This window comes from Alternaria atra, assembly GCF_907166805.1.
Source record: "Alternaria atra isolate CS162 genome assembly, contig: 37, whole genome shotgun sequence".
Taxonomy (NCBI): Eukaryota; Fungi; Ascomycota; class Dothideomycetes; order Pleosporales; family Pleosporaceae; genus Alternaria; species Alternaria atra.
Window position 1 is genome coordinate 700,698 of NW_025091336.1, and position 23,663 is coordinate 724,360.

Sequence of the window (23,663 nt, forward strand, 5' to 3'; positions counted from 1 at the left end):
CAACGCGCCGGGCGAACCCAGTCGTCGTGACTAAGAAACTAGTCCTTTCGTACCTACATTAGCGTCAGGCACACTCTCCACATGCTGAGCGCCGGCGCAGCTCTTTGGTCAGCACGACGCACGTCAAAGAAAGCAGAAGCCACCGTGCAAGCCCCTCGCGGCCGACGGGAAATGCGGGGCGAAAAGCAAGCGCCTGCGAAATGTTGGTCTGGACGTTCGCAGCATCTTGGCTGTGTGCTGCTGCGAGTATTCTTAAGGGCTGCCGTCCGCCCTTGGTAGAGGATATCCTTCACGCTCACAGCAAGCAAGTCACTCGCTCTTCAGTCATTCATTGACCAGTCATTCTTTCTATAGCCCGGTGCTATCAACCAATCATTCGCTTTACATCACACTCTTCATACAGAACCACCCAAAAACTCTTCCAAAGAACCGTACCTTACGATCACCAACATATCAACCATGTCTATGTCCAAGATTTTCCAAACCGGCGCTCTCGTAGCTGCCCTGATCTCTGCCGTGGCCGGCCACACCTCTGTCGAGAAGTTCGAGGCTGGAGGCAAGACCTACGATGGTTTCCGCCAGGCCTCCAAGCAGGATCCTGGTAACAAGTCGCCTGCTTGGTGGACCAACCAGGGCTGGGGATACCAGCCCATTTACGGCGACAAGCTGAACCAGTATGTTTATCAAAGCCTATAGTAGATCCTTTTCGTTCATATACTAACTGCATTCCAGCCCCGACATCATTGCGCACAGGGATGCCTCCCCTTCCCCGTACACCGTCGAAGCCCCCGCTGGCGAGCCCGTCAAGTTCACCTGGCACCACGAGGGTAGCTGCGGCTCCGGTGAGGAGGGCTGGGACTGCTCCCACCACGGCTGGACAGCCACCTACATGGCTTCTTGCAACGGCGACTGCAAGAACGTCGAGAAGACCGAGCTTGAGTTCTTCAAGATCCACGAGAGCGCGCTCATCGACTACCGCAAGGGCCGCTACTCTTCTGGCCAATCCCAAGGCCAAACCGGATACTGGGGTACCGACGCCATCTTCTACGACAACGGCAACTCCCAGAGCGTCACCATCCCCAAGGAGATCCCCAGCGGAAACTACGTCCTCAGAACTGAGGTCGTTTCCATCCACAACAACGGCGATGTCAGCAACCGCCAATTCTGGCCTCAGGCTTTCAACATCAAAGTCACCGGCGGTGACGACAGCGCTCAGGTCCCAGCTGGAAAGAAGGGTACCGAGCTGTACCACTCCAGCGACGAGCTCCTCCAGTGGGACCTCTACTGGCACCAGGCTGGTGAGACCATCAAGGATGCGCCCGGCCCTCAGCTCGCTGCTGTCGCTTCCATTCAGAAGCGCGCCCACGCTAGGGATTTCTCCGCTTAGGCAACACTTTTTACACTTTCTTCTTTCTCTGTCCGCTTAGGGATGGCTGGTCGCATGCTACACAAGGATTAGATGCGCGGGTTAAAAAAGGTGTACATGGGTATAGGTTGGGGTTTAGGCTTTCGGGACTGGGGCTTGGGCTTGGGCTTTTTCTTCTTCTTCATCGGTTTTCGGTGGACTGGGTCTTTCGAACACGACCCTTTTGCAACGACCATTTACGATTCACTTCTTCCGACACAATTAGTCATTACTGCAAATGCACATTTCGAGCAATGTGCTCTCCCCCAACATTATTCCTGATTTTTCCAGTGCCGTGATCTTGTGCGCGTGCCACCAGTGATCGCTCTCATTCCACTGTGTGGGTGACGTGGGCTCGACTAAGCATTTAGCAGCTGTGCGGTCTCGTCCATAGTCATGCATGGTACCTTTGACTTCGCGAAACGCATCGGTAAGCCTATTCCCGCCGAAACCTTGTGTGGTACTACGTGTCTTTTGCCAGGTGAGATACAATTACTCAGGAGGGTACATTGCGCGTCTGTAGTGCTGAGCGATGCGCGCAGAATCAATGTGCATATCATGAGCGATTTGCTTAGCAAGTTGATACAATGGTTATGACTTATGCTTGAGCAATGGTTAATGGCTACATCAAATGGAAAAAACACAGAGCGTTCATTTGTGGTGAGATGTAGCATTCCGCCGCACATTTTGTTACGCGATTGGGTGATTGCTGGCTGTTCAAGGCCAACAAAAGCTAACACAATATGCCCATACAGGGCCATCAAAGGAATGCTGGAACTTTGAGCGAGTATATTGACCAATATGGTATATGGGATGAGTTCAACAGACCAAAAAAACGTAGATAGAGAGTAAAGCAATACGGACAGACCGTGCTATTACAAGATATACACCCGGGCTGGATTGTCATAGTACTCGCTTGGGATTTGAACGCCTCCTCGGTCCACTCATTGGACACTCATAGTCCATGCATGAAGACGCATCATCATTAGCCACCATACGTCTTCATAGGCAATATTCTTGGCATGGTCATGAACTGGACTCTTTTTCATCCTTTCGACAAACTGGGGTACATTTTCAGCGTCGATGTAGGCGCGTTCCGTAAAGACTGGGTCTCGGTTCTGTGGGAGTGAATCGCTATCTCGTGTCTTGTCATATCCGATTTTGATGTTTTCCTCGGCTTGCTGAAGACTATGTGCCTTGGTGGTGACATTGCAGCCTACTAGCCATGAACGAAGAAGATACTGCTGGCCATCCTGGTTGTATATATACAACGGTCCATCCTGCCCCTTGCACAAGATGTGCGTGGAATAGGCCGATGTTTTGTCAAATGCATCCTTGAAGAAAGCCATCCACGCCTTATTTGACCGAATTCGGTGATATTGTGTAAAAGCCTCGGGGTCTGCCTGTACCCAGCTGTCGTAGAATTGCAGTACTTGCTTGCGCGGGTCTGACAGCGTTGCCTCTTGCTCTTTGAGTACTGACCTCCAAACGTTGCGCGACTCAGGTCTTTCGCCCATTGTTGTCAACGGAAACGGGAACGGGTTGTCCAATACGTTTGTTTGGATGTCCTGTATAGGAAGCCATTCGCACCACAGGCCAATGCCGTCCGTGAACGCGGGAAGTCTATGAGCTGGGACTGGATGCGAATTACTGTCTCTCAAAGCTACTTCCGCATCACCTTGTATTCCCATAATAGTAAAAGCTCGGCTTCATTCCAGCGTGGCAGGCAACTGCGTATGCCTCAAATGTAGATCGAAGTGTTCGAAGCTGAAACCCACTTGACCACTGGATATGATCCCATACGCCATCTGATGTTCGTAAGCTAAGGCAACAGGAGAACGACGGATTGCAACAGTTTGCGAGCAGATCCTTGTTGCGAACAGTATGTCAAGACAGTAGTAATAAACATAGCATCATGTTTAGCGACGCCGCTCATGAAACGTTACAAACCCTCGTTGCATCAGCAGATGTATCTTTACTCACCTTGTCTGCAGCTTTGCTAGGTATACGACTCACAACCTCCAAAGACTTGCTAGATCCGATTTTGTTGTACTAAGCGAGTAGTCCTTTGCTAGGTATACGACTCGCAACCTCCAAAGACTTCTTAGGCCCGATGTTGTTATACTCAACAACTAGTCCCATACCACGCACTACTGATGTGGCAAAGCTTCTTCCGCCGCCCATGGCACGCATTTTGCCTTCGTTAAGTTGAAAATCCGTCCAGGTCATACCCGGTCGATGTGCCATAGTAATCAGACAGCCTACTGTGATACTAGCGACTGGCCGCACGATGTCTGGCGGCATAAAGTCCCATGATCGAGTTTTTCCTATAGAGATTAAGATGCGAATTTAGTCCCCATCTCACAAACATCCTATGTACCCTGGACTTACTTGATATACACACCAGTGCCAGATCATTCGGTCGTCCCCTGACTGACGGAAGCCCATCAGGATGTTCCAATGTCTGGTACTGAACATCATGAACATCTTCTAATAAATTTACCCATGTGGGAACGTCGTCTCCTGTACTGATACCTTTACGGCTGTCAAGTTGACAAAACGTACCGAGGCGCGAGCGTACAGTGCCCATCAGTGGTGCTGGCGTCGAAGGAGGGACCAGGTATCGTGGCTTCAAAGGAGAGACCAAGTATGGTGACGACCTATCCATGAACCAAGACCAAGAAAACTTGAAGGTGGTGAAAGTCGATCGATTCAGAAGAAATGACTCGCGATGGTCACAATCAGACATTGTCGCTATCTGGAAGTGAGGTGTTGTCACTTTGACTTCATAACGAAATGAGCTCCTACTAAACTTTAGTATACTTAACTGAGTTGGTGTACCTGTTCGAGAGTTGATAACGCACCATCTAAACTTCAACACAACCAGTTTGTACCAATTTCCAATGACGGAAGGCTGGCATCTGCGATACCCATCTGCAGTCGAGAAGAGCTGGGCGATGAGTTGACCAGCTGCGATGACCAAGGCTGAAATCGCTATAGCCAAGGCGGCTGTCGCTACGTCGGTTTCGTTGACCATATCGCTTGATATCCGATGCATGGTACAGCGTATAGCCCTTGGACTATCAGTATCACCAAGTCCGACTGCGCTTAGGGTGGAAGCTGTGAAAGACGAAGGGGGGTCACAGAGTGATCGGGCTGGGGCCTTGATGAGCTGAGCTGTGGACCTGCTCAGCTCATGCAAGACTTCGCCTACCTAAGGCGTCCCGCGTATTTTGGATCCCGCCCTTTCTTTTGACAAGGCGATCTCAAATTAGATGCAACATTCGAGTTCGATGCGAGACCGCTGTTATGCGAGAGAGCCGCCCTGGCAGACCTATCCTAGGCGCATAGGTAAGCGCCAGCCCCCACTGCTGCCATCCGGTCCCACCTCAGCCCCGCCATCAGCATCCCCCGGCTAAACCGAGATGCTTTCAAAACCATCGGACTTTCTGTAATGGTGCCTACTTGTTGGTGTTCTAAATCGAGAGATTTAGGGGCTTTTGTGGCATTATAAAGATACTTATTCATGTCTTAGCTAACTATTACACTGCGGGAATGGTTTAAGGGTAAAATCGAAGCTTCCCACGCATCATACGTTGTCTGCTTTGGCTCCGGGTTCGAGTCCCGGTTCCCGCAAACCTCATTATACTGGATGATGAAGATTACCTTTTTTTAATATGTCCATGTGGTGAGGGAGGGTAGAGCTTTTCTTTTTGCGCGGTCACGCCTTGGCATAACCTTCGTCCAAGGCTTTGAGAAACAAATGTAGAGACGTGGAAAGATTAGCTGTACAGAAAGCATAGCGAAGAAAAAAAAGGCTGCGAACATTGGGCGATAGAAGTTTAACTCGAGTATGAGGCTAATGTGGGGTTCACCAGCCGCCCGTAGCGCTGCGTCATCGCTCCCGAACGCCATCCAGAAGCTCTCCAGGGTTCCGACAACAGCACAGCACAGCATCCCCCACTACAGCCCCTCAACCACGCAAGATGGCCTCAAAGATTGAGAAGACGCTTGCGCGACAACGCGAGAAGTAAACACACCATTCACCACCATGTACAGCGCAGATTACTAACCCCTCCCAGAATCGCTGAGGGCCAATTCTACGAAGCCCACCAACAACTCCGTGTAATCGCCTCCCGCTACACAAAAGCCTCAGATTGGGCATCCGCAACCTCTATCCTACACTCTGGCGCGTTATCTCTTCTCCAGGCAGGCCAAGGCGGTTCCGGCGGCGACCTATGCATATTCCTTCTCGACGTATACAACAAGGGGGAGGTTAAGGTAGATGCAGAGAGCAAAGGACGATTACTAGGTCTCCTCCGCGCTTTCCCCAAAGACGAGCCTACAAAGAAGAAGTTTGTTGGCGAGATGGTAGCATGGAGTAGTCGATTTGGCGATTACCCTGCTGGCGACCCAGAGATACATCATGTCGCTGGAGGACTATACGCTGAAGGTACGCACACGACCTTCGTATTCTCATATCTACAGACACGATGTGTATTGATCTGACAACCATCAGACCTCGAACCCTACGAAGCAGAACGCCATCTCCTCCTCGGCACCCAAGACTCCGCCTCAACCCTCTCCTCTCTCCACTACTCCTGGTACACATCAGACGCCCTACACACCGCGCCCCTCTACGCCGCCCGCGGCATCCTGCCCTACCTCCTAACTGGAAACCTACGCGCAGCAAACAAACACTTCCTCCTCTTCACGTCCTCGCTCCAAAAGGCACCAAACCCGCCCACCCAGCCCGTTAGCACAAAGTCCTCCGACTTCCGCGTATACCCCTCGTTACCTCTGTTGAACTTCCTGGGTCTACTGCTACTGAGTGTGGAGAGGGGCGATCCGAGCTTATGGCGGCAACTTAAGAGCCATTATGCGGGGGATCTCAAGGAAGTGAATTGGGGTGAAGCTTTGGATCAGATTGGGGAGATGTACTTTGGGATTAAGATCCCGAGGCAAGGAAACCCGATGTTTGATATGTTGGGGAGCATGTTTGGGGGTGGTATGGGTGGCGGTGGTGCGGCGCCGAAGAAGGCTGTTGGTGGGAGGGCGCCGCCGTCTGCTGGACTGGATTGAGCGGATGGTACAAGGTCGGGTCAATGGACGAGGAAGCTCAGTGTTTCTCTTGCCTAGGTGCGGTGCGTTGCATAAGAGGAGAGAAGGCGTCTTCTAGATGGAACATGAGATAAAGTAGAAGGGATACCACTATACAAACAAGTATCTAGTCATGGAAGCGATTGGTGTTTTTCATTCAGTCATCTCGAAGCTCATTGGCTTTTGTCTATACCAGATCATAGTCACCAGATATCTGCCTTCCGTCGTGCATCACAGGTGACCACCTTACAAAGGGACAGTCTTCTCCTTGAACACAACACCGTACTGCTCCTCGAGTGTCTTCATCAAGGGAGCACAAATCTCGGGGCTCATGGGAGCGAGGATGCCCTTCTCGCTCAGGGTACCGTCAAGCACTTGCTGTACGGCAACTGCACAGGGTACACCGACAAGCTTGGCCATGGCAGAGTAGCCCTTGGGGTCACCGTAGTCGACTAGTGTGCATGTACGGACAGACTTGCTGCCGTCCTTGTTCTCGATCTCGAACCTGTGCTGGAGCATGACCATGTCGCGCTCGTCATTCTCGTACTGCATCTTCTTCTCGAGAGTAGCGCAGAGGGTGTCGAGAGGGTTGCCACGGGGCTCAATCTGTTCATCGGAGATGAGACCGATCCAGCGGAGACCGGTAATGATGCGGTCCTTCTCTTCTGTGCTAGCAAACTTTGTCCGCGAGGAGATGGCCCAGATGAGGTCCTCGTCCTTGTCGCTGGTCGCGCCAATGATCTTGGCGGTGGCATCGCGCCAAGTGCGCTTCTCGCCTTCCTTGAGGAAGTCCTTGGGGTCCTCGGACAAGAAACCAATGTCAACGAGGCACTTGATGTACTCTGGGAAGCCTTGGTATCTCAGTGTACCACGGATGATGGTCTGGCACTCGGGGATGTTGTAGCGCTCCTTGTAGGGTGTGGAGTCACGGTTGGGGTACGCGACGAACGCGTAACCGGGGTAGATGAAGTATGGCTTCGCCTCGGCCATGAGCTCGGGGCCCTCAACAGACTTGACCTTGCCGTCTTGGTAGAAAGCAGCCTGGTTCCTTAGGGCGAGGAGCACACCGCGGGAACTCCACGAGAACTTGTAACCGAGCGGGTTGTCTGAGCACTCCGGTGCGGGAAGACCACCGCAGTATGACTTGAAGGAGAGGATCTTGCCACCGGCCTTGTGGACCTCGTCGATGGTGAGAACGGCAGAGAGATGGTCGACACCGGGGTCTACACCGATCTCGTTCATGACGGTGATACCGGCCTCCTTGGCTTGAGCATCGAGCTCCATCATTGCTGGGGAGACATAGGAGGTTGTGACGACGTTCTTCTTCTTGCGGATCGCGGACTTGATGACGGTCGCGTGGTATGTGTAGGGGATGAGGGAGATTACGACGTCGACCTTGGCGACTTCAGCGTCGAGAGCGTCGGCATCGTTGACATCGAGCTGAGAGTTGTTAGCAGTGAGCGATACATGAGTGGATTGTACGCTCATACACTGATGGCATTGGTGTTTGGGATACCCTTAGCCAGGTCTTGAGCCTTCTGAATAGTACGGCATGCTACTGTGACCTTGACACCAGACTTTGCGAGGACGTCAACAGTGGGTCGTGTGCTGTGAACGTCAGTCTGAAGTACTCTCTGATGAGTGCATAGTTAACTTACACGAAACCAGCACCGAGCAGAAGAGCAGTCCTGTCACCAATTAGCCAAATCCTACCAGAATACACCTACAGCGAGCACCTACTTTCCGCTGTATGCTCCAGCAGCAGCCCCGCTGACGTTGCCCATAAGGTTCTGAACTTTGTCTACATCATCAATTAGCCAAGTTTCGTCTCATTCATGCTCCTGACTTACTTGTGATGGCCTCCATGATGTGTGACTTGAGAGTAATTGCCAAGATGTGGAAAAGTTTGGGGAAGATTATATCTTTGGCGTTGACTCCGGATCGGAATAGAGAGAAATCGGCGGGGTTACTCCGTCATCGCTCCAGAAAGTGGGGCATGCGCGGCGCGTTCAGCTGTAGATCAATTGCTTTGGAAAGCCGATGAACGTTCCGACCTCAACCATATTTTGGATACTTCGTATGATGAAAAGTATGAAAGAATCGTTCATGTTCTGCTGCAATGGCTGGACGCCAGATCGATTGGTTTTTAGGCACTTTAGTTGTGAGTATCTTGCGAGTACACGAGCGATAACGATCAACACATTGAACTCCAAACTTCGCTGTTTGTAGTAGGTGTGCAGAACTCTGAGTTGGAAACACACATGTCACATCAGAATCATATGCATTTGTTGCACTCTCAATCGATTGTGGCATGTTGGTCATGGAACTTCCAATTGTAAAACATTCGAACCTCAAAAGGGAAAGCGGGCCTCATGAGCCCGTGAGCCGCGCCAAGTACGCTAGGTTGCATTCGTGTTAGGGCTGTTTCCGTGGACTTGCCAGGTACGCGTTTCACATGCAACGACGACGAGCAACACCATCCACAACATCAGAACAAGACTAGACATAGCTACCATCATCGTGACCCGTCATTTGTTTGATAACGGACGTGTTTTGCCACTGCGCGCGACAAACCATACCAGGCAACCGCCATCATGCCTTCCGCCGTGGACCCTGATGATGACTTGTGGATGGCCATCAAACAAGTGAACAAGCCCAGTATACGTGTGTATATGTTGTGTACTGACAGAAACAGATCTCCCAATCGTCTGTGGGCTCGGATTACATCGACCAGCTGATCCCCATTATGAAAGATCCACGTTACTCAAACCAGCTGCAAATCACATTCGATCGCTATGCCAACGATCGCGAGAGTGAGATTGAACGGATATGCAATGCGAATCATCAAGACTTCGTCAGTTCAGTTGATTCGCTACTCAGGATACGAGATCAGACCGTACAGATGAGTGGTGAGATTCTGCAGCTCAACGAGTCGATTCAAGAGAGCATTGAGAAGCTGGCGGAGCAGAAGAAGGCCCTCGTTGATTCGCGAGGCGTGCGCCAAAACATCGATGAAGCATCTCAAGCACTGAACGCATGTTTAAATGTACTGCGAATCGCCAATGCGGTCCAGGATATGCTGAAAGAAAAAAACTACTATGCGGCATTACGAGCACTAGATGAGCTGCAGACGATTCATTTGAAGGAGATAAACCGGTTTAAGATCGCCAACTTGATCGAAAAGTCCATACCGCAGACCCAAGAACAGATTAGAGAAGCGGTCAAGAATGATCTAAGTACATGGCTCTACCGCATCCGCGAGTCGGCGCAGTTCTTGGGTGAAGTTTCATTCTACTACACCGATGTACGGAGGACCCGCAACCAGGAGCGCGCTGAGGCCGACCAACGTTTCTCAAAGTTCAAGCTGAACTCGGCGATCGAACTTGTAGCCGATGAGACAGACGAGTTCGACGTGCTGAATAACGAGGAAGCTGGAAATGAAACAGACTTCTCGCCTTTGTTCGAAGCGATGCACATCAACGAGACACTCGGCAAGAGCGACCAGTTCAGATTGGAGTATGCGTCGGATCGGCGAACGCAGAAAGACCTAATCATTCCAAACAAGCTTAACTTGCTGGATGAAGAGTGCGGCGACTTGAGTAGCTTGTTAGAGAGTATCGCTGGATATGCGATCATAGAGAAGGCTACCATGTCGAAGACTCTCAATCTACGGTCACAGGCTGATGTACGGGAAACTCGCTCATTCGCATAAAGCATTGCTAATGCGGCTACAGGTCGATGAACTATGGGACTCAATGTGTCAAAGTGCGATCAATCTCATTACTAGTCAACTCCACACGGTCGAAAACGACGAGCTACTCCTGAAGATCAAGGGTCGCATCGCGCTTTTCATGCTGACAATGGAGGTCTGTCACGCCCAGGCATCATTTTCTCACCTCACGTGCTGACAATGTCTGTAGAAATGGGGCTACTCCGTCTCCGCAATGAACGACCTCCTCCTAACTCTCTTCTCCAAATACTCCACCCTCCTCAAACACCGCTTCAGCGAGGACTTCCTCGAGATTGTGCATACCGACGACTATATGCCCATGCCGATCAATTCGAGCGAAGAGTACGACAAGGTTGTTTCCGTATCCTGGTACAATCCTCCGGCCTCCAACGAACCACTCACGTTCCCGTGTGTTCTACCATTCTCTCAGATGTATCCGCTATGTTGCATCGATATCCGAAATTTCTTAAACCAGATCTATTTGTTCAGCGACGACTACTTCCAGAAGAGCAGTATCATTGACGAGACGCTGAGGACGAGTCTGGATGAACTACTCTGCGAGAAGGTCTGTGGTAGTCTCATAGAAAAACTTGCCAGTCAATATCCCGGGCAGATTGTGCAAATCTTGACCAACTTGGAGCACTTTGAGAACGCTTGCGTGGAGTTGCAGGATCTCCTCTTCGAGGCGCGCTCCTCGCCATCAGCAACAGGCCCCATCGTCCTCGCCGCAACGGATCGTTTCGCAAAAGCCAAGAACACCGCCTCAAACCGCGTCTTCGAGCTCGTAAACAGCAAGATCGACGATCTGATCGAAACAGCAGAGTACGACTGGATGGCCACGAAGCCGCAGACTGAGCCGTCGACGTACATGTTGGAGTTGACTAGGTATCTCTCCAACATAATGTCCTCTGTGCTTTTGGCCCTGCCGACGGAGATCAAGGAGTTCATCTATTTTGATGCCTTGTCACACGCATCTACCGCCATCCTCGACCTCCCTCTCGCCGACAACATCAAGCGCATCTCCCCCGCTGCCGTCGCTACCCTAGCTGCCGACACCGCCTTTCTCAGCCAATTCGTCAGCTCTCTCAACAACCCCATCTTGATGGAGAACTTGGACGAGTTGACACAAACAGTAGCGTTGATGGGTACAGACGATCAACTCGAGTTCTTCGACATCGCGCAAAGGAACAAGAAGTACAGTAAAGTGGACCAAATGAAGGGCGCTATCCTACTAGAGAAGGTACAAGAGGGTGCGCAGATCGCAGCACAGAGCCCAACAGTGGGCGGAAGAGAGCGATTCGGTACTATAGGCTCGAGATTCGGTATCAGGTAGATTGGGGCTGTATATATTCATATGAGGTTACTATCGAGAAGAGGGATGCGGTGTATGAGGCTGCAGTCATTTATTACATTCTATAACGTCATATCAACTCTCCAGAACGCCGTGAAGATAGCCAGGCCCGACTATCAGGTATCATCCCATATCCCACATCCTTCATAACTGAATATACATCAAAACTTCCGAAAACTTCCCGAAAACAGAACTCTGTTACTCATCCTCTTCACGAGCGACAACAACCCCCTCATCCCACCCCTCACCTTCATCCAACACTGTACTAAACTCATCCGCCAAAGCCAATTCGTCACTCGCGCTCAAAACGCCTTTGATATCACGGGAAGCAATTTCCTCGTATACAGCCGTTATACCAGTGATTCTGCATACGCGAGCCACACTCGCCATCATGACAAGACCCAGCATGGCGAAAGGGCCCACAGCAACAAGCTGACTAAACTGGCTTCAAAACAATCAGCATCGTGCAAACTTCACGGAATATTGAAGCGAAATCGCAAAGACAAAGCGGATAAGGAAGATAGACGTACTAGTACCACACGTGCACAACCCCGCGGTCCCAAAACCTCAATCTCGCCTCAACTTTGCCCGCCCTCTCCTTCAGAGGACCGTGCAGGAGTTCTTGGAGCAGGAGGCCGATTTGCTTGCGGAAACCGTGAAGGCCTTTCCACCACGTGCTGCGTTGGTGCTGGTTTCGGTTGCGCGTGAAGATTTTGTTGAGGAGCGTGTGGATGTCGTGCAGCATGGCTATTTCATGAGTGGAGGCAGACATGAGGGCTTTTGCTGTTATGAATGGCGATGTGGTGGTAGTGATAGTGGTGGTTGAGGGCATGGTTGATGGGTTGGGTGGATGGTGTGGGAGAGTTGAAGTTGCTGTTGCCATCTTTGTGACAGATAGGGAGGTAGTAGATCTTTTAAAGAAGTTCTGGGTAAGAAGAGCTTTTGGAGGCACGAGGATGGATAGGCGCTGTTTTCCTGGTATGGGTATTGTGCTGGTTTTGGGCGGATGCAGGTTCCCGTGTCATGTGTAGGGCCGCGGATATGGGGTATGTGCGTGCGTGCGATTAGATATCGTATCCGCGGAATGATGGTTGAATACCCGAATGCAAACAACGAAACGGCAAAATACTGAAACGTGTGTCTAGATGTGATTTGGCGGTACGATGGTGGTGTTGGTTGGAGTTGTAGGGGCCTTGCGCATTGTTTCGTTGGAGAGAAGAAAATTTTTGCGCGCGGACTTGGAACAGCTAGCTTTCTGTCAACGATAAAACGAAAAAGTGACGGTGAAGATGAATAACGGTGACGTTGGAGTGTACACAGGATGTAGCTAGGGGTCTATGCTGGGGATCGAAGAGAGTGGTCTTGGAGATTCGGCGCGATGTTCCTGACCGCTATGTCAAGTGACAAACGACCAGCGGGACAAGCCCCAGCTTAATCTAGGTAACACGCACGTGCGCTACAGTTGATGAAACTACAAAGATTGGAGATTTGAAGTAGATGATGAATGTCTGAAGATCTTCCTGATGCTCTTTACGCTTTGGAATCTTCATCAAAAAGTCATCAAGCCGTAAAAAGCTCTAGCCACAAGGATAGTGGTACTACCTACCTCCCGTCCTAGATCTCGCGACCCTCGCTACGGACGACTATTTTGGGTTGTATGAGGTGATATAGAAGCCTGCAAATCGTCCTGTGCAGCAAACCCGGAAGCCATAAGCCTACGGGAGGGAGCATCTGGGGATGCGGCGAGGCGGAGGATGGGTGGATGACGCTTTCTAGAGTAGTACAGCTCTTCAGCTGGATGTTTTATGATAAAAAAAAAAGCTGAGTATACCGTGCGTGGTCTTCCGTAGTATTCTTAGGCTGACCTGTCGCGTGCCGTGAATTCGATGGATAGCATCGAGCTGTGTGGTCGAGGTAGGTAGAGCCAGACAGAGCCATTCGAGGGGTTTACCGAGTCCTATAATGTTCACATCGTCCTTGAAGACTTCAGTAGTGGTAATGTATTCAAATCTAGAGTATTCAAATTGTGCAGACTTGCAATGGTCTTCTCTGTCATACTAAGCCTGTTGGACGTGGATGGAAACGTGATTGGGGGGTGCTGGTAGCCGTCCAGACAGACCCCTGTCTTGCTTCGACATTGAGATTCTGTGTGGGGTAAGCTTCCAACTTCCTTCAACGACGCTGCCTCAACCACACCACCGTTACGATGATACACAACACAACGACTCGCTCGCTCGAATTTACGCAGCTAATAGAGCAAGCTCATGTGACCCAGAGTAAGGAGTGACGAAGCTTCGCTGGGTGCGATGAAGCTTCGGACACGCTTCTGGGACTTTATTCTCTCAAGCAATTACCCGCGCCGCTTCACACCACCACACACGGACCATGACAAAGGTAGTGACAGAATCACTATGCGCCTGATGATCTTCGAGAGAGCCTTGCGCTCTATGAGAATCTCTCCTATGATCGTGATTCACGACAGCTTCGCTGGCCATTTGAGGCGGACTCCCGCCGCCACCTCTATCCCCTGCTAACGACTTCCAACCGCAATTGAGGTGATGATGGGACTTCTCGCAAGCTTTGCAGTTCCCTCAACAGGCTGTGCGTGGTATAGAGGCTCTCGTTGTCGGCTCGATCTGCAGCAGCTTCGCCAGCGCATTGACGCTGACATGCGCGACAAGCCCAACTTTTGGCCTCTCTAACAAACCCCAACCGCAGTAGAAACGATCAAGAGGACTACCCTATCTCCTGGGCTTGCCTCGAGGAGCCGCGCATTTCCTGCGAGTCCTTTCCGAGCCCTCACCCCAGAGGCCTTCCCGACGCATCGAAGCGGACCCCCGAAGCATTGACACCCTACCCCTTCAACCCCCACGTCGAGAACTTCGAAGATCGAAACACCCAGATACAGGAGGCTTTGGGCGGAGAGCTGCATGTATCCAGCTGTCTTGTGTCTGATGCGGACCACGATTGCTATGCTGGTAAGCAAAGAGGGCCCTGGAAGGCAGCTACAATCTTGCTCTGTTATGACCCAGCAACGACCAAGGCAAGCCTTCCCCCTCAAATGCGCCCCAACTCTATTCAAGGGAAGCCGCAAGCAGGCAGCTGCCCATTTCACAGTCGTGTTTGAAGTCCACAGCTTCGGCGGCCTGCTGAAGCGGACTTCCGCTGCCCAAAAGACGAGCACAACAGCAGCCACCATCATGAAAAGCGGCACTGAACGAACCATGTGTGGGGGAAATGACCTCTGGATGGCAGCGCCTTGTTGCCTTAATCTATGCAGGAAGCCTCTTCGTCGGTGGTCGTACAACCCAAGACGGGAGGCGGCAAGCACCCGAGACTGAAGCAAATAATCCTTGCTGCATGCAATGCCTCGATGCGACGGAGACAATCGAAGACTTTGATCCCGGATACTTAGCCTTGTCTTTACAGGCGCACACCCCGGATGTGTAACCTTGCAAGACGGCCGAAGCTTTGCGGATGCGGACACACTACAATGAGACGACCTATTGGCAACATCCCCGCATACGAGCCGAGCCGTGATGACAGGTTGCATTTAGGGAGCCATTACACCGTATGTACGATATGGCGAATGGGAAGAGACAAGAAGCTATGCGTCACAACGTCGCATACACAAGCCATTGGATAACATGCTGGCAGAAGGCACAACGACCACAATGAGGTTGTTTGGACACTCAACACTGTTGAAAATGGCGCCAGGCTTCTTTACAAGTGTCTCAAGGTTTGACAAGGGTCTGGAGTAGCACTTGTTCGCTGTCGCTGCATAGACGTCCGCTTTTACAGCGGTAGTATACCTATATCGCGTACGCGGCTTAGGTCTAGTGGTCGCTCAGCAAGTTCGCTGCGACGTATCAAGGACCATACGAAAAATTTTATGCTGCTCTTGCCATTCTGCAAGATGGAGAGTTGGTCTTCTCGGTCTGCTGCCTCGATGCGCGATGGACAATCATTGGCGTGTAGAACCGGAACCGGTCATGATTTATGCTGATGATGCTCGGATGCAACGAGCCTAGCAATATTTCCCTCTTATGTTTTGATGGAAACAAAGCTTACGACAGTGAGCAGTTGACGATGAATCATAAGAGCATGGAAATTGCGTGGTTATCGGTAGCAGGACTGATCTGAGCTGTGATGCTCAGTATCAGCCTCGTCACAGCTACCGAAAATCATCGTTGGAGGTTAGCAACATGAAAGCCATTTGCTTTGGTTCAAGATGGCTACGGTGCTTTCCGGTCCACTTGAAAGACAGCGCTTTTGCCCTCAGCGGTTGGCATCGCATCTGCCTCTCTCACTGTCGTTTTCGTATAGGCTCAATTAATCAAGGACGATGAGACGTATGTCTGAAGCGACTCCGGAGCTCCAGGCTTGGCAAAAGTCGTCGGCTATACACCAACCTCAGATGTGCAGCCCATGAGCTAGTATATATGCTGGAGTGGGCATCATCACAAAATACTACTTATCGATCGTACTTGATGGTCGCCTTGAAGCCGGCCGAAGTTTGCCACATCCACGACCAACCGGCGTTTTGTCTGTTTGTAATTCGTCTTTCTCTCAAGCAGTGCACAAACTTCCAGTAGGCGACGCATTGAACACCTCAACTGCTCGACATGATCATCGTCGGATGCGGTCGGCTGTTACAATCGACCATGGCATACCCGGATGTCTTGCGAGCTCTGGAAAGGTCTTCCGACGTCTGACTGTCGTTGTATCCGCCTTTGCGCAGTCCAGACTGCATGGATAGAAAAGCGCATTAGTCATTGACGTTGGTTTCGGTCAATTAAGTCCAGTCAGTCGCTGTGAGCGCTGGCGTTGTCGCAAGCCATGTCTTGCTAGGTTGGTGTCCAGCAAGTGCGTATCTGACCTTACCTACGGCTTCGACCTCAAGGCTGAGTTGAGCGCCAAAGCCTGGACAATGTTCTCTAAACAGTGTCTAGTGGATAAAATGCGGACCTGCACGCAACCCTTGACCCTGCCGACGCCATGCCTGCAGCTTACGGTAGCTTCAGATCCAGTCGACCCTGATGCAGATGCCGTTCGACTAGGAGTTGGCTCCGAAGGGGAAGGGTCAGGACGCTTGCTACAAACTCGCTACCATGCACAACATACGCTATTTCATCATCTACATCGAGAGGCGTCTGCAGCTAGAGATGGCGCTCGATAGTGTACCTGATTTGACTCAGGGGCTCGGTTGCGGCTAGTGTGCGCCATCTTCGTCAGTCTGAATATTAGAGGACTCTGCCGGAAGAGCCGGACGCCCTCGTTCCTATACTCATCACGACCGAACGTTCCCGTCTTCCCGAAGTATCGCCTAAGTCTTATTGCCACGGCGAATCTCCGTACGACCAGCCTCTGTGGTAGGTGAAATGGTTGCTGGGAAGTGATGCCGACGAGACCGTCGCACTGCTCACCATGGTGATCGAAAGAGCAGAGCCGATCACGTCCGTGATGCTGTGTGTAACCGCATCGTCGGCGGCCTTGCCTCGTCCATCGCGCGGACTGAGATATCTTTCGAGTCCGAAAAGCTTGCGTTGTCGACGGTCGCGCCCGGCCAGTAGATGGATTCTGTGTACACGATTGCCTGCTATGTCAGTATGGTCATCACGTCAAAGGAGAAGGTACTGCACTCGTTCATGTATGTGTTTCTCGTTCTGCCTGATCTGCCATGCCGTCGTCGATGTTCATGGCGTCTCCGTTTACTCCGTCCGTCTCGTGTTGGCTGCTCTGATTACCGCGCCCGTCTGGCCGTCAGGTCATGTCGCGGTGTCAAAGAGGTGCAGGGGAACAGATCGCGCCACCAGCTGAGCTGGTATCCTGTCCATGGTATGCCGCGGGGGTCATCGGACGCGCGAGGGCCGAAGAGAAGCAAGAGGTTACCGCTTCATGTTCGGTACGCTGTTGCCCTTGTCGTCGTACTTTTGGTTTCTGTGTGGTGTGTTAGTCGGTTTGGTTCAGAAGAGGGAGGCAAGCAAGCTCTCTAGGCGCAGCAAACGTATGGCGCCACCACGCTTCTGCGATCATACACTGCGGATGTCTTCGCAGGACTACCGACCGTCGAGCAGCTAGCCGCAGGATAGTCGTAGGTTCGTATGTGGTGTATGGGGAGTTCTTTTGGAGATGGAACGTACCGCGCGGGCCTCCCCAATTACCTGCTCTGCAGTTCCCTCCACGCCCGCCTCTGCATTGCCCTCAGCGCTGACCTTCGAGCTTTGGTTACAGCTGTCAAGCGGCCGCTCTCGGTAGCGTACAGACCATCCCTAGATCGAAGACAGAGGCGGAGCCCTACGCGAATGTAGGCGTCCAAGAACAGATCTTGTATGCCTTCATCCTTGACCCACGGCTTGTAGGCCTCGATGATCTCGCGGCAGAGCTGCTTCAGGCGGGGAAGCATCTTCTTGTCTGCCTCTGGTCGTTTTTTATCTTGAGGATGTAGTGTGTGTTATTGTTGTTGTCGTCGCTGGCAAGGTTGAGGGATCCAGCTGCTACACCACAACGGACTTCACGACATGTTGCTGTGGCCCGTGCACCGCACTTTGAGATTCTGCGTCCTCACGGTATGCGTCAACGAGGGGGTTGAACATGGTGCACGCAGTTCGAATGCATGCCATGGAGCTATACAGTCACCTCTGAAGTAGTCGAGATATTTCCGATAGATTGAGGTACAACATACGGTTGCGTAGACCAGAGATGATGAGCAGAGCCCGCAAAGCATCAAGATGGCTACGAAGACGACAGCGAGAACATGAGATTTGTGAAATCAATGCCAGGCAGATACTATGGGTCTCTTGGAATGCGATATCGTAGATTTCGATAAGGGACGTAGTATCGAAGTTGAGCATGTTCATTTTACATACATGCTGTTATGTGTTTTAAGGCCGAAGCCCCTCAGCCAGCCCCTCATGAGGGTCAAGAAACCCAGAAGCTCTTTCCTCCACAGTGCGATGAAGCGTCACGACATATGGATCATCAGCTTGTAAAGGGGTAGAGGGTCAGCTTGCTTCAGAGCTGTATTCTCCCCCATTCATTTTTTCTTGCTCCATCCCGTATCTGCTTCTTGGACGACCTTGGCGACACTTGGTCAATCCAAACCAATGCCGCTACACGCTTTGTGTCCACAATCGGCTCCAGTACGTCAGTATAAATTTCCACGGTTTGAGTTTGCTGGTGCATCCTGTAGGCTTGAAAGGGAAGGAAGCAGGTCGTTGGCCGCACACCACGCCTCAGAGTCCACTCCAGCACACCGCCTCGCAACTATCACAGTCACGGCGAGGATCATTGGCGATGTACAAGGCTCCATTGGCATTAGGGCATGCGTCAACGTACTATCAGGGCCTAGCAGAGGAGTGTGGTATGTCAGTCACTCTCCCAAACGTTATCCACGCGACCAACACTCCCTACGTTATCATTTCACAACGTCAACCACTGGATTTACAAAATACTGGGAGCTGCTTCTTCTACGTATCAATGTTCACCGTGCGAGATATGGGAGCGTTCTGACCCCTTATCGTGGCATTCCTTTGCAACTTCTGAACGAGCCATCTTCGTCGTATCCTTAGCTCACCACCATTACACAACGATGTCTCGCCCCTTATAGTCAGAAAGTACCCAGTCCTTGAAGATCCGAAAGCTACAGCCCACAGATATACTTCTTTCAATCGAAAATTTTGGGCAGCTGCAGACCACGAATCCATACGCCCATGCCGCCTGCCATAAAGCCCAGGTTCATCTGCATCAAACCTGCAGTACCACCGCCATAACGTGGTACTATGGGTACAGACTTCCTCTTCGCTCCCACGCCAGGCTATCCAGGCTCTCCTGTTACCCCTGGTCGCATCGGTCCGCCTAGCACACAAAAGCACGGCGTCACTTCTATCAACAAGCGGAAGAACTATGCGCTCAAGGAGATGATGCCATCTGCGCAGACCCTGGTCCCCAAGGCTCCTCTCACAGATACTGAGGTTATCGTTTACTTTTTCCAGTCCATCGCACGCCCACCAGTCGCGCTCCGCCTCTACCCCCGCCACTGGGTGGACTTGCCATCGGGGCGCACACACCAGTATCGACGCAGGTTACAAGGGAAGCATCGGCCTTGGATTGGAAGAAAGGCATGTCTCACCATTCTCATATCTCTTCAGCCAATGGTCCTCCATCAAGCCCCTTCGGCGGCACCAAGGTCGGCGTCAACCCAGCAGGCATGTCGCAGATCCCACCACCTTCTGTTATGGGACCTGGAGCGATCACCAAGTCCAAACAACACCCATGCTCCCCCTTCTACTGTATGTCCTGTCTAAGGCTCCAACACACACATGGTCCTGGGCTATCCAAGCTGCACATGCCAAGATCCTTCCTCGACATCTCAGCAGGAACCCTGGGCATGTGCAGCACATGGAGGCACAGAGCTTCAAGAAATATGTCAAGGACCATGAAGAGATCGAGTTCTTCAGCAACGACTTCCAGGAGCACAGGTATAGCTGGCCATCTTCTCAGCAGCGAACATCCTCAGCCCACCTGGCTATCGCCCTATCGATCGACAACCAGGGTGGACCTTTCTTCCCTATTCAGCCAGTACGCTCAGAGCGAACATCGTTCCAGCCACCACCCACAGGTTTCGGCGATCACCACAAGCTCACATACTTCTACTACGCCGAGTCAGTATTCCCAGACCAGTGTGCTCAGCCTACCCTTCCTTCGCCCCGACAACGTCTCAAAGCTCCAAGCTCTAGTGTTCCATGGAATAGTGCTCTAATCAGGCTACTGAACCCTCGTTTCTGCCCACGACTTCATCTATGGAACAAGATTCTCGAAAAAAATATATCAGTACGGTCATGTTGTTCCCCTCGTGCTCGTTGCACCGGCTTTGTACCTCAAAATCTTCAAACTACCGAAACCTCTTTGTCATGCAAGATCACGGTTTCAATGGTGCAAATGCGCAAATGCTAGTCCGTACTACTGTAGAGATATGTTCTTTTCTGCCTATGCTGCTCATCGTGTTCTCGATAAGAAGATGCAGTTGATCAACCGCATCTTGTCGCTCCGACAGGATCCCGTTTACGGTATCAATAGCCACCTTCATTTGGCATTACCGTCCACAATGACCGATATCTCACCCCGAACCGGTCAGAAACAATGTCATATCGAAGGCATTGAGAGCACGAGGAAGTCAAGCCAGCACATTCGTTGATCAAGACAGTCACCAGAACAGGTCACGATGCAAGAGAAGGAACAAGTTTGGTGAGCAATGCTCGTTGTATTTGAAGAAAAGCAAGTATTAGGTACATTCAGTGTCCATCAGTGGCATCCATCATCCGGTCAGATTATCTCTCAATCTGTCAACCATCCACATCCTGAACAAATAGTCTCGAAGCCGACCCAGAAGACATACACCCCATACTGTGTGTGTCGATAGCCATACCGAACAAGTCGTGTAGAAACATCCTGGCCTGGCAAGCATCTGGGAACAGATCGAAAACAAAGAAAGAAACAGTGCAAAGTCTAGTCGGAATAGACGTTGCAACGTTGCGCGCCAGTGGGTAAACAACGTTTACAAGAAGCGACCGAGGTAGTGGCGAGGAATAGGTTGGCCCATGGTGGAAAAGTGTTGGAGAGCAACTGGGCGCCAGGGGCTCATGGTACGACCAGGACGAGTGGGAGTGCTAACGGTATTGCCGGCACCGGGGTGCTCGTGGAAGTACTGGGTGATGTGTGTCATGGGGATCGAGTTGAAGCCGATAGCACCTGCGAGGCCGCCACCGAAGGTGTTGAGATACCAGGCCTCAATGTCTTGCTTCTGGTCCTCGGTCAAACCGGCGAACTGGACAGGAGCAGCGTGCTGGTGAGCAAAGTTTATGGCCGCCTGCATCATGTCACGAGGGCTGCCGCGGTCGTAAGCGCTCGAACGGTTGCGGTATTCGGCGCCAGTAGAGTATCCACGAGGAGGATAGAGACCAGTGCTACGAGCGGAGTCCATGGAGCGCTGGAGCTTCGAGATGTTGTCAGGACGAGGAAAGGGCAGCTCGGTGCCAGTGAGGCGAATCTGGTCCATCATCTCGGCCTCAGCGAAGGTGATGATAAGACGAGGGCGGCAGAATGGAGTCTCCTGCATGACCGAAGAGTTACGGAACTTCTGAACAAGCGCCTCGCGTCCCTGGATTGTCGCGTACGAGATCTCGGCGGCCTTGTCGGAGTTGAAACCGGGCCAGAAGCGACGCTCGATGCGGTCGATGAGCATGAGCATACCGTTCGCGTCGGTAAAGTTGATGAAGGCGTAGCCAACGTTGCAGCCGGACTTGAAATCAATCCGCAGATATATGAAATCGTAGGTGCCGAAGCAGGCGATGTCGATCATATTCTTCAAAGCCATCTGTCAAAGAAGTCAGTGAAGGTTCATGACGTTCATGACGTTCATGGAAGAAGAGACATACCCAATCGAGTGTGTTCGGAATGTTGCGAAGCATCACCGTGGTGCGGACGTCACTGCCGTCGAGAATGCGCTCGCGGCGAACACTGTTGTGTTGATCATGGAGATGGTGGCTGGAACGCTCGCTCCGGTTGTACTGGCCCGACCATGAACGACGAACGGGAGAAGAGTTGTGACCGGGAAGGAATTGGCCCTGCTTGTTGATTTGAGGCAGGTAACGAGGCGGGCTCAAGAGACGTTCACCCAGCCAGCCGCCGACGTCGTCAGTGGTCCAATAGAAAGACTCCTTTGAGAAGATTAGCAAGGCTACATGGCAGAGGAAAGAGATGGAGTACTCACGTCGACGTTGATACCGTACACAGGATCTTGGCGGAGGGACTGGATTGCACGATGCGCGGCGTCAATGGAGTCGAACTCGATACGGTAGATCAACTGCATCTTGTTGTGCAGAGTGTCGACATGTACGACGTTCCGAACTGGACCAAAGACCTTGGCGATGGTCTCAACGTTCTTGGTGACACCAGTGAGATCTTCGGAAGAGAACTCCCAGATGGCGTGGTCAGGGTTGGCCTCAATCGACACCGATAGGTAAATCTGGCCCTCGAACTCCTTGACCTTGCCGATATCTTTGCCTTGTACGTTGGCGAAGTCGAAGATGGATACGTAGTCGACAGACAAGCCGGCCTGACGAAGGATGTCCTTTCCTTCCGCAGCATCGGAGACGGTATCGTAACGGGCAAACATACTAAACGAACGCTCGTGCTTGAAAGGGATTGCATGCAAGAAGCAAGCGTACTAGAGACGGTCAGTATGTTGTATGATGGATGGAGGTAAAGACACTTACACGCTTCATCTGGGACTGAACGAGGAACTGGAGGTGATCGAGGTCGGCACCACCCTGGATGTGCTGGTACCGAGAGACGTAGGACTTATCACCTTCATCAAACTCGTTGACGAAGGCACCCTCGACGTAGATCGGAGGCTGAGGAAGAAGCTTCTTGGAGACCTGCTGGCCGGGGGCGATGGCAGTGATCTGTCGGCGATGGTGTGGCTTGCGGCTGACCTCGGGAGAGTAGACGGTGGGATTGGTGCCGCCGAATGGGCTTGATGGAGGACCGTTGGCCGACGAGGAGTTGGGGGAATGGTGAGACATGTTGAGATGTTGAAGAGTGTTGTTGGTATGAAGCAAGTGTGTATGATGTAAAGTGGATGGCAAGAGTTGGAAGATTGGCAAAGCTCAAGCAACGAGTCTGTCAAGGTGAGGTGTGGGTGTGTGGGTGGGGAGAAAAAGAGGTGGAAGGAGCGGGGGATGGGCACTTTATATACTGCCACCAGCGCCGAAGCTCCAGGCGTCAGGTGACTGGCACTGCTGCAGGCAGCGGCAGTATAACAGGGCAAAGAACTCATCGCTCACGATATGGAGACACAAACCAGAAAGGAGGTTGTGTTGAGCAAGTTCCGAGCGAGGGGTGGCGGATGAACTGAGACGAACGTGTACAGATATCCCATGGAAACCAACGAACCACTACTCGGACGAGACAAAGCCGGGCATGACAAGATAGCGCTCGTCGAGCTCTACAACTTCCCTTAGCCAAGTATACGAGGCTTCAATGAAGTTGAGGATGCATCGTGGCTGCAAGAACAC

The 23,663-nt window shown here is 51.8% G+C and overlaps 9 protein-coding genes across 9 annotated transcripts; 4 read left to right on the plus strand and 5 right to left on the minus strand.

Moving 5' to 3' along the window:
• Positions 1-459: 459 nt before the first annotated feature.
• ALTATR162_LOCUS11966 (uncharacterized protein) lies at positions 460-1,387 on the plus strand (the record flags this gene model as incomplete). The annotated part of the gene is made up of 2 exons (XM_043319610.1): positions 460-674; positions 733-1,387. The coding sequence occupies 2 exons, from the start codon at positions 460-462 to the stop codon at positions 1,385-1,387; spliced, it is 870 nt and encodes a 289-aa protein (XP_043175545.1).
• A 962-nt stretch (positions 1,388-2,349) lies between these two features.
• ALTATR162_LOCUS11967 (uncharacterized protein) lies at positions 2,350-2,922 on the minus strand (the record flags this gene model as incomplete). Its single annotated transcript, XM_043319611.1, has 1 exon — positions 2,350-2,922. One exon carries the CDS (start codon positions 2,920-2,922, stop codon positions 2,350-2,352), a length of 573 nt encoding a protein of 190 aa, XP_043175546.1.
• Positions 2,923-5,391: 2,469 nt separating this feature from the next.
• ALTATR162_LOCUS11968 (uncharacterized protein) lies at positions 5,392-6,487 on the plus strand (the record flags this gene model as incomplete). Its single annotated transcript, XM_043319612.1, has 3 exons — positions 5,392-5,435; positions 5,488-5,858; positions 5,925-6,487. 3 exons carry the CDS (start codon positions 5,392-5,394, stop codon positions 6,485-6,487), a joined length of 978 nt encoding a protein of 325 aa, XP_043175547.1.
• Positions 6,488-6,751: 264 nt separating this feature from the next.
• Positions 6,752-8,371, minus strand: ALTATR162_LOCUS11969 (uncharacterized protein; the record flags this gene model as incomplete). Its single annotated transcript, XM_043319613.1, has 5 exons — positions 6,752-7,945; positions 7,996-8,113; positions 8,164-8,193; positions 8,246-8,306; positions 8,356-8,371. 5 exons carry the CDS (start codon positions 8,369-8,371, stop codon positions 6,752-6,754), a joined length of 1,419 nt encoding a protein of 472 aa, XP_043175548.1.
• A 728-nt stretch (positions 8,372-9,099) lies between these two features.
• On the plus strand, positions 9,100-11,568 carry ALTATR162_LOCUS11970 (uncharacterized protein; the record flags this gene model as incomplete). The annotated part of the gene is made up of 4 exons (XM_043319614.1): positions 9,100-9,150; positions 9,201-10,190; positions 10,240-10,371; positions 10,426-11,568. 4 exons carry the CDS (start codon positions 9,100-9,102, stop codon positions 11,566-11,568), a joined length of 2,316 nt encoding a protein of 771 aa, XP_043175549.1.
• A 216-nt stretch (positions 11,569-11,784) lies between these two features.
• ALTATR162_LOCUS11971 (uncharacterized protein) lies at positions 11,785-12,418 on the minus strand (the record flags this gene model as incomplete). The annotated part of the gene is made up of 2 exons (XM_043319615.1): positions 11,785-12,031; positions 12,117-12,418. The coding sequence occupies 2 exons, from the start codon at positions 12,416-12,418 to the stop codon at positions 11,785-11,787; spliced, it is 549 nt and encodes a 182-aa protein (XP_043175550.1).
• A 5,056-nt stretch (positions 12,419-17,474) lies between these two features.
• On the minus strand, positions 17,475-17,992 carry ALTATR162_LOCUS11972 (uncharacterized protein; the record flags this gene model as incomplete). The annotated part of the gene is made up of 2 exons (XM_043319616.1): positions 17,475-17,526; positions 17,802-17,992. The coding sequence occupies 2 exons, from the start codon at positions 17,990-17,992 to the stop codon at positions 17,475-17,477; spliced, it is 243 nt and encodes an 80-aa protein (XP_043175551.1).
• Positions 17,993-19,367: 1,375 nt separating this feature from the next.
• ALTATR162_LOCUS11973 (uncharacterized protein) lies at positions 19,368-20,324 on the plus strand (the record flags this gene model as incomplete). Its single annotated transcript, XM_043319617.1, has 4 exons — positions 19,368-19,628; positions 19,670-19,877; positions 19,928-20,249; positions 20,312-20,324. 4 exons carry the CDS (start codon positions 19,368-19,370, stop codon positions 20,322-20,324), a joined length of 804 nt encoding a protein of 267 aa, XP_043175552.1.
• Positions 20,325-21,142: 818 nt separating this feature from the next.
• ALTATR162_LOCUS11974 (uncharacterized protein) lies at positions 21,143-23,171 on the minus strand (the record flags this gene model as incomplete). Its single annotated transcript, XM_043319618.1, has 4 exons — positions 21,143-21,961; positions 22,023-22,304; positions 22,358-22,813; positions 22,863-23,171. The coding sequence occupies 4 exons, from the start codon at positions 23,169-23,171 to the stop codon at positions 21,143-21,145; spliced, it is 1,866 nt and encodes a 621-aa protein (XP_043175553.1).
• Positions 23,172-23,663: the final 492 nt, after the last annotated feature.